We start from the raw sequence: 12,124 nt of genomic DNA, 5'->3' as shown, positions 1-12,124 counted from the left end.
CGGAAATGAATCTTTTCGTTATGTTTTAAATCATCAAGTTTCATCAATTTCATCGTTGTATTGTTAATGGCCGAGGGAAACGAGGCACGAGAAGAACTACTTAATAAGCACCACACGCGTCGAACATTAAGCACAAGGCGTCGACTCCATGACAAGTAAGATGAGAACTATCTCAACTGTTATGCTAGATGATTACGTCCCGTTTCGGCGGCTAACAATCTGGCATCAAAACATTACTGTTAGCTATGTAGCTTTAGCTTGTTGACATGCAATGAATGTTGATGGGCCATTTCTGAGGATGTGATGATCTCGTTCATTGGCTCAAATAGAAATTAAGTGAGTCGAAACCGCTTTTTAAACGTGTACAATAACAACATTTGATGACGACTGTTTTGGTTGATGATTTACTGCATCCAGTCTTTTAGACCTGAAGGTTGCTTGATAATTGCATCCACTGTCTTGTTTTTATTAGAGGAGCTCCACTGTAAGGGTTGTGTCAAAATATCTGCTTTAACAAGATAATGCACGATTTTGATTGATGCTCTCAGAGAGGAACTAATTAAATGTTTATTGTGATCGTAATTTGTAATGATGTATGCATTGCATCATAGTGGGAGCTGATTCCAATATTTACACACGTTGCAAAAGAGGTAAAAGGACCATTACTTGCAATGATGCAACACTCCCACTTCAGCACATTCCAAAGGTACTCAATTGGATTTGGATCTAGTGACAGTCTGGAACAGAAAACCACAGATGATGTGAGTTTATGAGCCGACACAATTGAACATGAGCATAATGAATGCATCTCTGTACTTGAACATGAACATGAATGTGAAGTGATACTTTGTGGGTTTGCCATCTATTACGCATACCATAGTCAATAGAAGAGAAGACTATGACGTCATTTTTACACTCATTGGTTACACCCAAGTAGTGAACTCCATTGTAGGGGAGTTGCTTCAAGACATGATTAATTACCAATCACTGACTGAATCCTACTGATAAACCTGATGAAGTGGTCATTGAGGAGAAGCACATCATCTTTCCCATTCATATTTATCTGGACCTATGAGGCTTTGTTGGGATCAAAATGCCTCCTGAGATTATTAAAGTTCTTTCTGCCTCCTCACTTTACTAATGCACAACAGAAGAGACATTGGGCATGCAATATGACACCGTAATATCCATTGTGTTCTGTTCTGTCTTAGATGTAGCTGATGAAATGGAATATGATGAGAGACTGGCACAATTCCGCCAAACCCGCCTCAATCCCTTCGATCGCGGGGAGGAAGAGGATGGTCCCCAAAGGGGCAGTATGCCTCCGCGGCAGGGTAATATTTATCGCGTTAATTATGACTTCAGACAGACTTTTGTCGTAAAAAGTGCATGTTTCACATCACTAATTCTGGTGTTTCACCCATCTGGATTTCACATTACCGTATTTTCAGAAGGGTCTCGTAACGCCTTCCCTTCGCTGTTTTCGGTACACATCTGGCCACATATCTTCTCGCCATATTTGTTCGTCAAAACAACGTCTTTGGCGGTACGGTAATAGTCTGTTTGTTTGGTACCGACCTTAGTTGAAGAACCGTTCTCAAAATCCATATTAAAAAGCGTTTTAAAATGTCTAATTACATGGGTGTTTGAGTCGACTGGAGTTGGCACTGAGCAGAAAAAGGCAAAAATTGTTCTGGCTTGACTGTTTTATACTTCCGAGTAGGTTTACAAAAACTATGAAGAAATAAAAGATCTGTACCATTTACAACATCTAAAGCAAACGTTGAATGAAGAAAGTGGAAATGTTGCGTAAGAAGCTGGTGATTTCACCAAGAACCAGGAAATTGTAATAACCTTTTAAATTCATTAGTTAAAGTTTTGCTCGTGCTTTTGATTTAGCCCAGAGGCACAAATGTGGAAATAATTTTTGCAGTATGAGTTGATTTTGGAATAATACTTGAGGAAAAAATATATATTTAATGTTGAATTTATGTTAAGTAATCATGGGAATGTCTTTGAAAGCCTATCATTTGTCTGGAATGTAAATCTTCTACTGGACCCACTGGACTTGAGTTCTTGCAAAACGGAAGGGGAAGTTCACATACAGGAAACAGATGAAAGGGCTGACACGATTTCATGCAGCTGGCGATTTGACCACAGGGGAGAAAACGGCCACAGTCATTATCTTTATTCTGTTGTTTTGCAAGGAAATCGATGCACTTGTTAATTATTATACTCAAGAATGTTTTAGCTTTGGGGGAAAAAAAATCATTTTGGTGGGCGTTTATAAATTATTTGATGCTCATTTTCTGAAGAAAAAGGTTGACAATGTAAGCGGTTTCATAACAGCTTGTAACCAAGTGGTGGTCTGAAAGGTGCAAAGAGATGAAAGATCAAAGTTCGGTCAATATGACGAGCTGGAGGTTTTAATGACTCAGTGGTAGATTTGGTCAGAGTCACGCATTCCTCTGCTCCTTTGTGAACGAGGTGAGTGAGTGCATGAGCATTTTCTTCGGTGACAAGTCATGCCTGTGAAAGTAGCATTTTGTCTGGGCTCTTTTTGCAGAAGCCAGACAAGAGCTGTTTTCTGGCACCAAAATCCAAAGTTCAGACGGAACAATGGATCTCGGTCTAGCTGAGGACCACTTCTCAAGACCTGTGGTAAGTCAGCAGTGCCTCTTAGTATCGTATGTTATTCAAATGAACTTGATTGACTGCTAAGTAACCAGGACTGTAATGATACTCGGAAGTCAAGATTCAATTCTATTTCTCGGATTTTGACCCTTGGTCACCGCAAAGTTCCCCTATTGCCGACCTAAATGAGCTCGCAGGGGCTGTAAGTTTCATGGTTGTTAGCAGTACTTGCTAACAACTTTACTGTTGTTAGCAGTAAAGTTAGTTGTTACTTCCTCCTCGCCTCCGATCCATTCGCCTCACATAGTCCAACTAGTATTACTACTCAGTTTAGTTCACTCCAGTCACATGATTGTCACTAGAGAAAGTAGTCACGTGACATGGAATAGGAGGGGGCCTGTTGTAGGAATGGATCTTCAATTAAGTTTATGTTTTTTTCTTTAAGTTGTAGGAGTTGCAAGAGATGTGTCTCGTTTTCACAGGTGACACAAGTTTTGATTCTCGTATTGTTTCAGGCTTATTATTGATACAACTTCCTGTACTCATTACGTTATGAATTTTAATTACCGGAGCTACTTTTATTCTTGTTGACTTTGTTTTTAAATGTTGTTAAGTCTTTTTTTTCGTCAATTGTACTTTTACGTGAAGGACATTGAACTACCTTGTGTTGAAAGTGCAGTGTATAAATAAAGCTGCCTTGCCTTTCCTTTGTTACAATGTAACCAATTTTCACTCTTTTCTTTGCCTGCAGGGGTCCTTTGTAGCCTCCGACATTGAGCAACTGAAGGTGGCCATTGACGAGTGTAAGAAGCTGATCTTGGAGCTGCCGGAGCACTCAGAAAGACAAAAGGACACGGTGGTGAAACTGATTCATCTTCGGCTCAAGCTGCAGGAATTGAAGGTCAGTTCTTTGAATGTCAAACTTCTCGATAATGCAAGTTGTACAAACTGGTGTACAGTATGTGCTTCATGTTATAGGAAGGCTTCATTCATTTTACACGTGTCTTGAATGGTAGCAAATAAATTCATATAAGAGCTGAAAAATACATCACAATAAACATTTCAGCTCAAGATGAGTCGTTCACATCTTCAGAGGGGACGCGCCACAGAGGTGACATTCAAAACCAACGCCATATTTTTAACGAGCAAGAGGTGGAAGATGAACTTAATTGCAGAGGGAGGATCTGTGCGTCCTCTAAAACATTCGCCATTCCCCAGCGCAGACGGCGGCCTCTGGGTCCTTATGTCGTTATTTTTTGAGAAATAACTTTTGCTATTTTTTATTTACATTTGTGTGTGGTCCATCTCTTGCCCAAAGCCAGTTGTGACATGTATGACAATCAGTGTTACAGTGAACGGATAGTAGATCAATGTGAGCGGAGTCCGTGTTTGTAAATTAAGCAACTGAGGTACCGGGTCAAAGCAGCACTGTCTTTATCATACGCTTAAGTATAGGAGGACATACTGTATTCATTTTTGAGCTGATTATCTCTTTATCTTCTTTCTTTATCTGATACAACGACAGTGTATTAAGGAGGGAAAAAAAAATATATTCTAATTGACTGAATATATATATTCATATATATTTTTTTTCACAAAAAACTATATATATATGCATATATATTTTTTTTTCACAAAAAACTATTCCAGATGACATTGTTTTATGTGGCTGCTGGAGCAGTGGTTTAAACCAAGTAGAATATTTAAATCCTCTTTTTGGGTGGCATGTCAATTTTCAGGTGGCGTATTAGTTGAGTTGTGTTAAACGCAACGATCCACATATAATTGGGGACACTGTATTAACACATCATTGCTTGCCAAATAGAGTTTACTTTTTTTATTGGGTTTTGTTGGTTTCTGCACAAAACATGTCATTACTCCAGAGTCACACAAAACAACTTTAAATCCCTCCATCCCATGTTTTAAAAACAATCAAACAAATAAAAAAAGGAAGCAGGATAACTGACTGTGACACAGCAAAACAATCATTTAATCGGGACTCAAAGTCTGACTGTTTAAACTCTCCTGGCGTTGACACTTTGAGGACAATGCAAAGTGTGTTTTGTTGTTGTTTTGTAAAGTCTGTGAAAACGAAGAAGAATCAAACGGTTTCACGGGAGGGAGATCAACCAGGGTTTCTGATATTTCATAACATAAAAACACTGAAAACCACAGGTATGTGTGTTTTCTCCCCAGTTTAATTTGATTCCATGTGTCGTCCTCAGACATTCTCCCCATTTGAACTCAGCCGTGATGTACATAACGTACCGTATTTTCTGCACTGCGCTTTGGAGTCTAAGGCGCACCTTCAATGAACGGACTATTTCAAAACTGTTTTCATTTAAATAAGGCACATGGAAGCTACAATATGGCTGCAAATATCGTTTCTCGGCGATGTATCTCCAACAGGATCCCGATGAGGACGAGCCAAATCTGAGAATGGTTCTAGAACACCGATTCTCCAAGGAAAAGAGCAAGAGTGTCAAATATACATGTGACAAATGTAGTACCATCATCTGGGGCCTCATCCAGACATGGTACACCTGCACAGGTGATGCACCCAATCTACTGCTCATTTGGTTGCACTTCCCCACGTGATTCATTTGGTCGCATCAGCTAAGTGCATGAATTGTTGTTTCATATCAGTCATTGTCTTCTTCAGGTTGCTATTACCGCTGCCATAGTAAGTGTATGAACCTGATCACTAAGCCCTGTGTGAGGTCGAAGGTCAGCCATCAGTCAGAGTATGAGCTCAGCATCTGTCCCGAGATCGGACTGGACCGCCAAGACTATCGTTGTGCAGAATGCCGTTCACCGATTTCACTGAGTGAGTACCAATGTGCAGTGAGCTTTTAGCGCGGTAAACAAGTCACATCTCGGATACAAAATTCATGTCAAGTTTCAACAATCAATTGATATTTTTCATATTTCTGGAATTTTTAGTCTTTGCCAAATCTATTCGGTGGATCTCAAACGTTTTGCACCAAGTTCCACCCAGAAAATACCTAGCTCTTCCAGTACCACCATAATCACAGCGTTGAACTATAGTAGCTCAGTGGGTGTAAATGTTCATCCCCAAGGAAGGAGGTTTTATTCCTAACAAGTATATTTAATATTATTGTAAGCCACTATAACATTGTACACAGTCTGACCATGCAAAAAAACCTTCATGGATATCATCAACATGTGTCACACATAAAAGTTAAATAAAAAGTGTATCTAAATAAACGTTTAAAGACAAACAGTGCATAAACATTCAATGTGAATATATTGAACAGAAAATTAAACATAAACAAACTGTACTTGCAGTGATTTGTTCATGTACCACTCGAGGAAGCCCGCATACAATTACCATTAAGAAATGTTGAATTAAAACATCGAAAGAATAAATGTGTGTCAAGTATAACCAGAATGGTGGCGTTACTCAACAAAAGTGTGAGCAATTAAGAGAATGACGGCATTTTGTTTGACCAGCAAAATTGTAGCTATTACGATAAACAATAATGGCAGTTCACCGGTGGCCTTCCTGCTTATTCTTCTGTCCATTTCGACAACTCGTATAATGTATATACCGGTACACTGATAGTGTACTCTATTTACTGGTTTGATCCAATTGTTTTTTTATCTGGTGGACTATTATTTTTTTTTTTTGTAGGGGCGTGGTTGGGGGGAGGAGCTGACAATAGAGTGTCTGGTGGATCTGTAAAATTTACTGACGGAAGTGATGATGAAAGCGCGTTTAAAGTAACATGACAGACTGACGATTACCGTTTGGTGTGGCTCGAAAAAAATGACGGCCTGAAGATGATTGACGGCTGTCAATGTTGATGTTGGAAAGACAAACGACCGACAGGCAACATTTTGGAAACCTGCTTCGAATTTGAAGCAAGGCTCGTATTTTGTGACACAAGCATAAGAAATGGTCTGAATAAAATTACTTTCACTCGAAGAAAGGATCTGATTTGATTTTCTGGAAACAAAAACGCGAGCGTGAGTAGAAGGAATTATCCTTCTGCATAAGCAGATTCTCGTTTTATTTATTTTTGTCAGGTGCTTCTACACAACCCTGCTCAACTGTCATTTTTTTTTAGGGGGGGGGGTGATAGCTAAAATGTGGCCAAGGAAAAAGCCTCATCCAAACAAAGAAAAACATTACAACAAGTTAAACCTTTTGGCAGTGATGCAAACTTTGCCACAAATTCAACAATGCCAGTCATCAAAGAAGCGTACACTAAAGTAAAGCTCAACGATGGTATTGGTTTCATTTTTTTTAATATGACAAAAACTTATTTGAGCGAGATTTATACAGATCAAAACCTATAATCTTCGGGCTGATATGATTTCTCATTTACATTTTATTTTAATGTGCCCTTTATGCACCACCGCAACAACCCCCGAGTACACTGAAAAAAAATCCTTTGGTTTCACTGCATTTCCGTAATTCAGACACGTTAATCGGTTGTGCATGCTTCAAATGTAACATCTATATCTAACATATGTGATTTGAATATTGTTGAGGAGAAGACTGGAAAATGACATCAGGTGACCTCATCTTAATGCAACCGAAAAGGAAGTACTCCCCCCACCCCACCCCCCAGTGTATGTTGGAGCGTCATTGTGGTGCACAAAGGAACTTTGTCGCAGATGCCTTCGTTTTATCTGCAGAAAATCAATTGACATTTGGAACTGGTCACAAGTCCCTCCACTTTGATAAAAATCTTGGGTCATGCCGAAGAAAAAACACAGCCAAAGCCTGTTCAGACCATAACGAATTGCCACTTTTTATTTCTCAAAATAAAAATAAAAACAAAAACAACGATTTGGTGATTGGCGAGTACTTTGAACACAAGTTACTTCATTGAAAAGACGAAATGACATTTATATCAACATCATGACATGGAAGAAAACATCCTGGATCAAATCTGTTTGATACAGAATCACAATGGGAAATTTGATGTGCAAAAAAACCCAAACTTGAATTCCACCAAGTAGTTCAAGGAGTATTATTTAAACTCTAATGTTCAGATGTGGGTGGCCCGGTGGTCCAGTGGTTAGCCCGTCGACCTCACAGCGCAGAGGGTTCAATTCCAGCTCCTGCCTCCCTGTGTGGCGTTTGCATGTTCTCCCCGGGCCTGCGTGGGTTTTCTCCGGGTATTCCAGCTTCCTCCCACATTCCAAAAACATGCCTGGCACACTGATTGAACACTCAAAATTGTCCTTTGGTGTGAGTGTGAGTGCGGATAGTTTGGTTCATCTCTGTGTGCCCTGCAATTGGCTGGCAACCAGTTCAGGGTGTCCCCCGCCTACTCCCCGAAGACAGTCGCCCAGCACACCCTGCGACCCTTGTGAGGATAAAGCGGATCAGAAAATGGAGGTTCAGATGTTTCAAGATGCACATTTGTTTAATACATTGTTAATCTGACAGGGGGTGTACCAAGTGAAGCCAGACAATGTGACTACACTGGCCAGTATTTCTGCAGTGCCTGTCACTGGAATGACACGGCCATCATCCCGGCACGAGTCATCCACAACTGGGAGTTTGAACCACGCAAGGTACCCTAACATATTTTTTTTTTTTGCACTCCATATCTGTTCTACAAAAGCGAGGTGAGAGTTTAATGTCAGGTCAGCACTAAAGATAAAGCAACAAAACAGACGTAATGAAGGAATCATCAAGAGTTGATTAAAAATTGAGAGTCGCCAACAGTGCGACAGCCAGTTTTGACTTGGGATTTGTAATTTTAAATGAATTACACAACCTCATGGTATGCATTTGCCAATTTGGAGAAGTGCATCTAGGGTCAGCAGAAAGATAAGAGACAAAGAGTCGCATGATGTGATTTGGCTGTCTTTCAGTGACACTGTGTGTGTGTGTGGGGGGGGGGGGGTGAGGGTTGCAATGTTTTTCATATTCATCATTCATGAATCTGTTCTTCATGCAGGTTTGTCGATCCTCACTGCGCTACCTGGCCTTGATGTTGTCACGGCCCGTGCTGAAGCTGAAAGAAATCAACCCACTGCTTTTTAACTTTGTCGAGGAACTGGTTGAGATTAGAGTGAGTTGGCAGTCAATAAATCTCAGTTAATGTGTATTGCCCCATCACAAGACAGTCATTTATGATGACGCTCAGTTTGTTGACGTTTTTAATGGTTTATAAAAATGTTCATCTCATCAATTCATGCCAGACGCTCCAATGAACGTGTTGACCCAATTGTACCTCTCCTGGCCCATTAATTTTTTTTGGAAGGCCTGTGACTTTGAGAAACGTTTTGTCTCTTTGGTTGAGAACTAATTTTGTGTTTCCATTAACAGAAACTGCGTCAAGATATTCTACTGATGAAACCATATTTTATTACCTGCAAGGAGGCCATGGAGGCGCGACTTCTACTCCAGGTCAGCATGTCCAATTTTACTTGGACCTCCATAATGGCACATCCTATACAGCAGCACCATCTAGTGGAGAAACGATAAACGTGGGTCTCCTTCAAACCAGAGGTCCTCACTTCCTAGTGCAGTGGTTGTTAAGGAGGTACCGAACCCAACAAGTTCAATTGCACGTTCATAGAACCCTTCATTAGTGAAAGATAAAAATTTGACTTTTTTAAAAAACAAGTTCAAGACATTCAAAAAACACATTTATTAAAAACAGAAAAAAGTAAATAAAATTACATGGCCTAGGTATAGTTTTTTTAATTGTATGATGAACGATCACAACAGTCACACATTGACTACGGAGCGAACTAAATTTCTCACAGCCCTGATTGGACAAGCAATGTAATGTGATCATTTGCAGCCAGTGATGGCAATGCTCGCGTGTCATAACTAATTGACATGTTGAATCGGGTGTGTCTTAACCTCCATGGCAGAGGCTCCGTCAAACGCCTGAGACCATTTCACCGAACCCCTAGGGTTCAATCGAACGCCACGTTAAGAACCACTGTCCTAGTGTCTAAGTATATAGACATAGAAAATATTTTTCTGTTTTTATGTTGAACACAACATCCTAAATTAATTGGATTTGGGTTTGTACAAATCTAAAAAATCTATATCTAGCTAGCTAGCTAGCTCGCTATCTGTCTATCCTTTTATCACTTTATAGTTATCTATCTATCTTCCTATGATTGCTTTTGTCTTTTGGTTCTAGCTTCAAGACCGCCAGCACTTTGTGGAAAACGATAACATGTACTCACTCCAGGATTTGATTGACATCTCCAGTGGGCGACTCAGCTGCTCTCTTACAGAAGTCCACACTACCTTCGCAAAACACATCAAACTGGACTGCGATGTGAGAGCTCACAAAATACAATAACACCTGTCTCACCTTTTATCGAACAATAATATTCGATACACCTGGAGAATCTAAGGAGGTCCGATACAAGGCCTGTATCAAAAATATTGCCTTTGTAAAGTAAAAAATGCTTGGTTTCGAGTGACACTGTTGGAGCACTTGTTTTACTGAAATACAGTATTGTGCTGGTGGTGAGTATATGTGCACGTGGAAAGCAGTCCAGAAGTATGCGGTAACATTTTCTTTTTGTGAATTTTGCAGCGTTGCCAAGCCAAAGGCTTTGTATGCGAGCTGTGCAAGGAGGGGGACATCCTCTTTCCTTTTGACAGTCATACCTCCGTTTGCCATGACTGCTCAGCCGTCTTCCACAGGTTTGTCATCAATGGTCAGACCATTTTGAAATGCTTGTTCTGCAATTGTATTGAGGGAATTCTTTACCTGCTACTAATACGTAAGAGCCATATTCTCCTGTCAACTTCATCTGTCACGGATGCGCCCTCGTGCCTGCTAAACAATGTGGGTGTTGGGCCTCCGGAAGGTTCCGGACTGAATCGGATTGAATCGGACCCTACAAACGAAGACTCGGGAAAGTTGATCCAACAAAAAATATTTATTTACAAAAAATAGTCGCAAGGCTGAAGTACAAATAATGACGCTGAACAACAAGCCAGGAATCATGCGAAGAAAACAAAAATTCTTCATGGTGGCGCGGGCACCCGCAGCGGCTCCTCTCTCTCCTGTGGTTGAGAGGAATGAAATTTCAGCTGTGCTGTGTGTTGCACATGTAGCACATTTGACAATATAGTTGACTTGAACTTGAACGAGCGCTTGCACAAGGCAAAGAAAAATCACCAACGAAAATAGCTTGTCACAAAAGTACAAGAAAGACCAAACCGCATGAAGATCAAACCGTGGATACACTTAAACACACCAACACCTATCTACTTGAATAACGAAGAACAAAAGCAAAGACAAGAGCCAAAACAATTGAAAAAACAAAAACCCAGGCAAGAGCCAAAAACAGAACGAGTAAAAAGAGCAAATAGACAAATTTAAACTATCCGACAGCTTGACGTGGTTCCATGAGGTCCTTAAACAGTCCCAATAATTGTGATGCATCCCACCTCGCCCCCAAAGTCATCTGGGATCGGCTCCAGCACACCTGTGACCTTCGTGAGGTTAAGTGGTACGGAGAATGGATGGATGGGCGGATTGATTTATGTAACATAAAGTTAACTTCTTAAATTGCCTGTTTGAATCAGGCCGGGCTGAAATAATTGTCTCCTCGTTATATTTGTCTAACAACACCATCATGATGTTCAATTGATCACCGGTGATTTTCTCTCTTTAGAGATTGTTACTATGACAACTCAACAACGTGCCCACGGTGTGCCCGAATGAGTGAGCGGAAGCAGGATGAAGACACAAAAGATGCATGAAGGAATTTGCGATAACGCTTCTGTGGATACCGTTGTCAACAAAGAGGAAACCCAGTAGGGTAGCAATTCCTGCGTTGCTGTCATGATCATCTTGCACTTTGCACGCAGGTGTTCAAAGCCTCAATTTTATGTTACGTAACAAGTCCTGCAAATGACAAACGGAAATGTAAAGATGAAGATGCTACAGATCCAGTGCTGGTCCAGCTGTTTAACATGAGGCAAAATTGATGCATTTTTCACATTCAAAGTTACAGGGTTGTTTATCCGTCATTCCCCAGTGTATAACTTGAATTGTAATGCATATATATATATATATAGTATGGTATAAATGTGCGCGTTTATGTAAAGATAGTGTTGACTTTCATTCTAATTGATGAATTAATTCCAGAGAAATGTACCCGAGTGCATCAAACCCAGTATATGTGAAATATTAGATTATATGAGATTGTCAGGTTACAAGGAGCTCTTAACCAAACATCATAATACAGTTGGCAATGTGTTAATGATTTTTTAAAAATCATAATATACCGACAGCACATTTTGTCCAAAGGATGTCAGAATACACCTTTGACAATGTGTAAATGTTGATTTTAATATTTGTTTTAAAATAATGACTCTTTGCTGTGTTATTTTTCAGCATGATGCACTGTTTATTGTTTTCCCTCAAACCAATGGACATCAGTGGTGTCAGTGAAACCTATTCTGTTGTAATAAATAAAATAAAAATAAAAAAAACAAGTGATGCATGAATAAAAGACTATA

The 12,124-nt window shown here is 40.0% G+C and overlaps 1 protein-coding gene across 4 annotated transcripts; it reads left to right on the top strand.

The window, feature by feature from the left end:
• On the top strand, positions 1–12,124 carry def8 (differentially expressed in FDCP 8 homolog). 4 transcript variants are annotated; one of them, XM_052063510.1, is made up of 13 exons: positions 16–155; positions 612–761; positions 1,212–1,334; positions 2,567–2,661; positions 3,386–3,535; positions 5,044–5,185; positions 5,297–5,461; positions 8,060–8,187; positions 8,577–8,690; positions 8,948–9,028; positions 9,780–9,920; positions 10,185–10,294; positions 11,275–12,124. In XM_052063510.1, exons 3-13 carry the CDS (start codon positions 1,226–1,228, stop codon positions 11,360–11,362), a joined length of 1,323 nt encoding a protein of 440 aa, XP_051919470.1. In that variant the 5' UTR covers positions 16–155; positions 612–761; positions 1,212–1,225; the 3' UTR covers positions 11,363–12,124. The 4 variants fall into 4 exon arrangements, with proteins under 4 accessions (XP_051919471.1, XP_051919469.1, XP_051919470.1 ...); XM_052063511.1 differs by lacking the exon at positions 612–761 and having other exon boundaries at positions 1–155; positions 9,831–9,920; XM_052063509.1 differs by lacking the exon at positions 612–761 and having other exon boundaries at positions 1–155.

Source organism: Hippocampus zosterae, chromosome 4, assembly GCF_025434085.1.
Source record: "Hippocampus zosterae strain Florida chromosome 4, ASM2543408v3, whole genome shotgun sequence".
NCBI classification, from domain to species: domain Eukaryota; kingdom Metazoa; phylum Chordata; class Actinopteri; order Syngnathiformes; family Syngnathidae; genus Hippocampus; species Hippocampus zosterae.
Note: the sequence above shows the minus strand (reverse complement) of the source record. Positions and strands in the feature narration are given on the sequence as shown.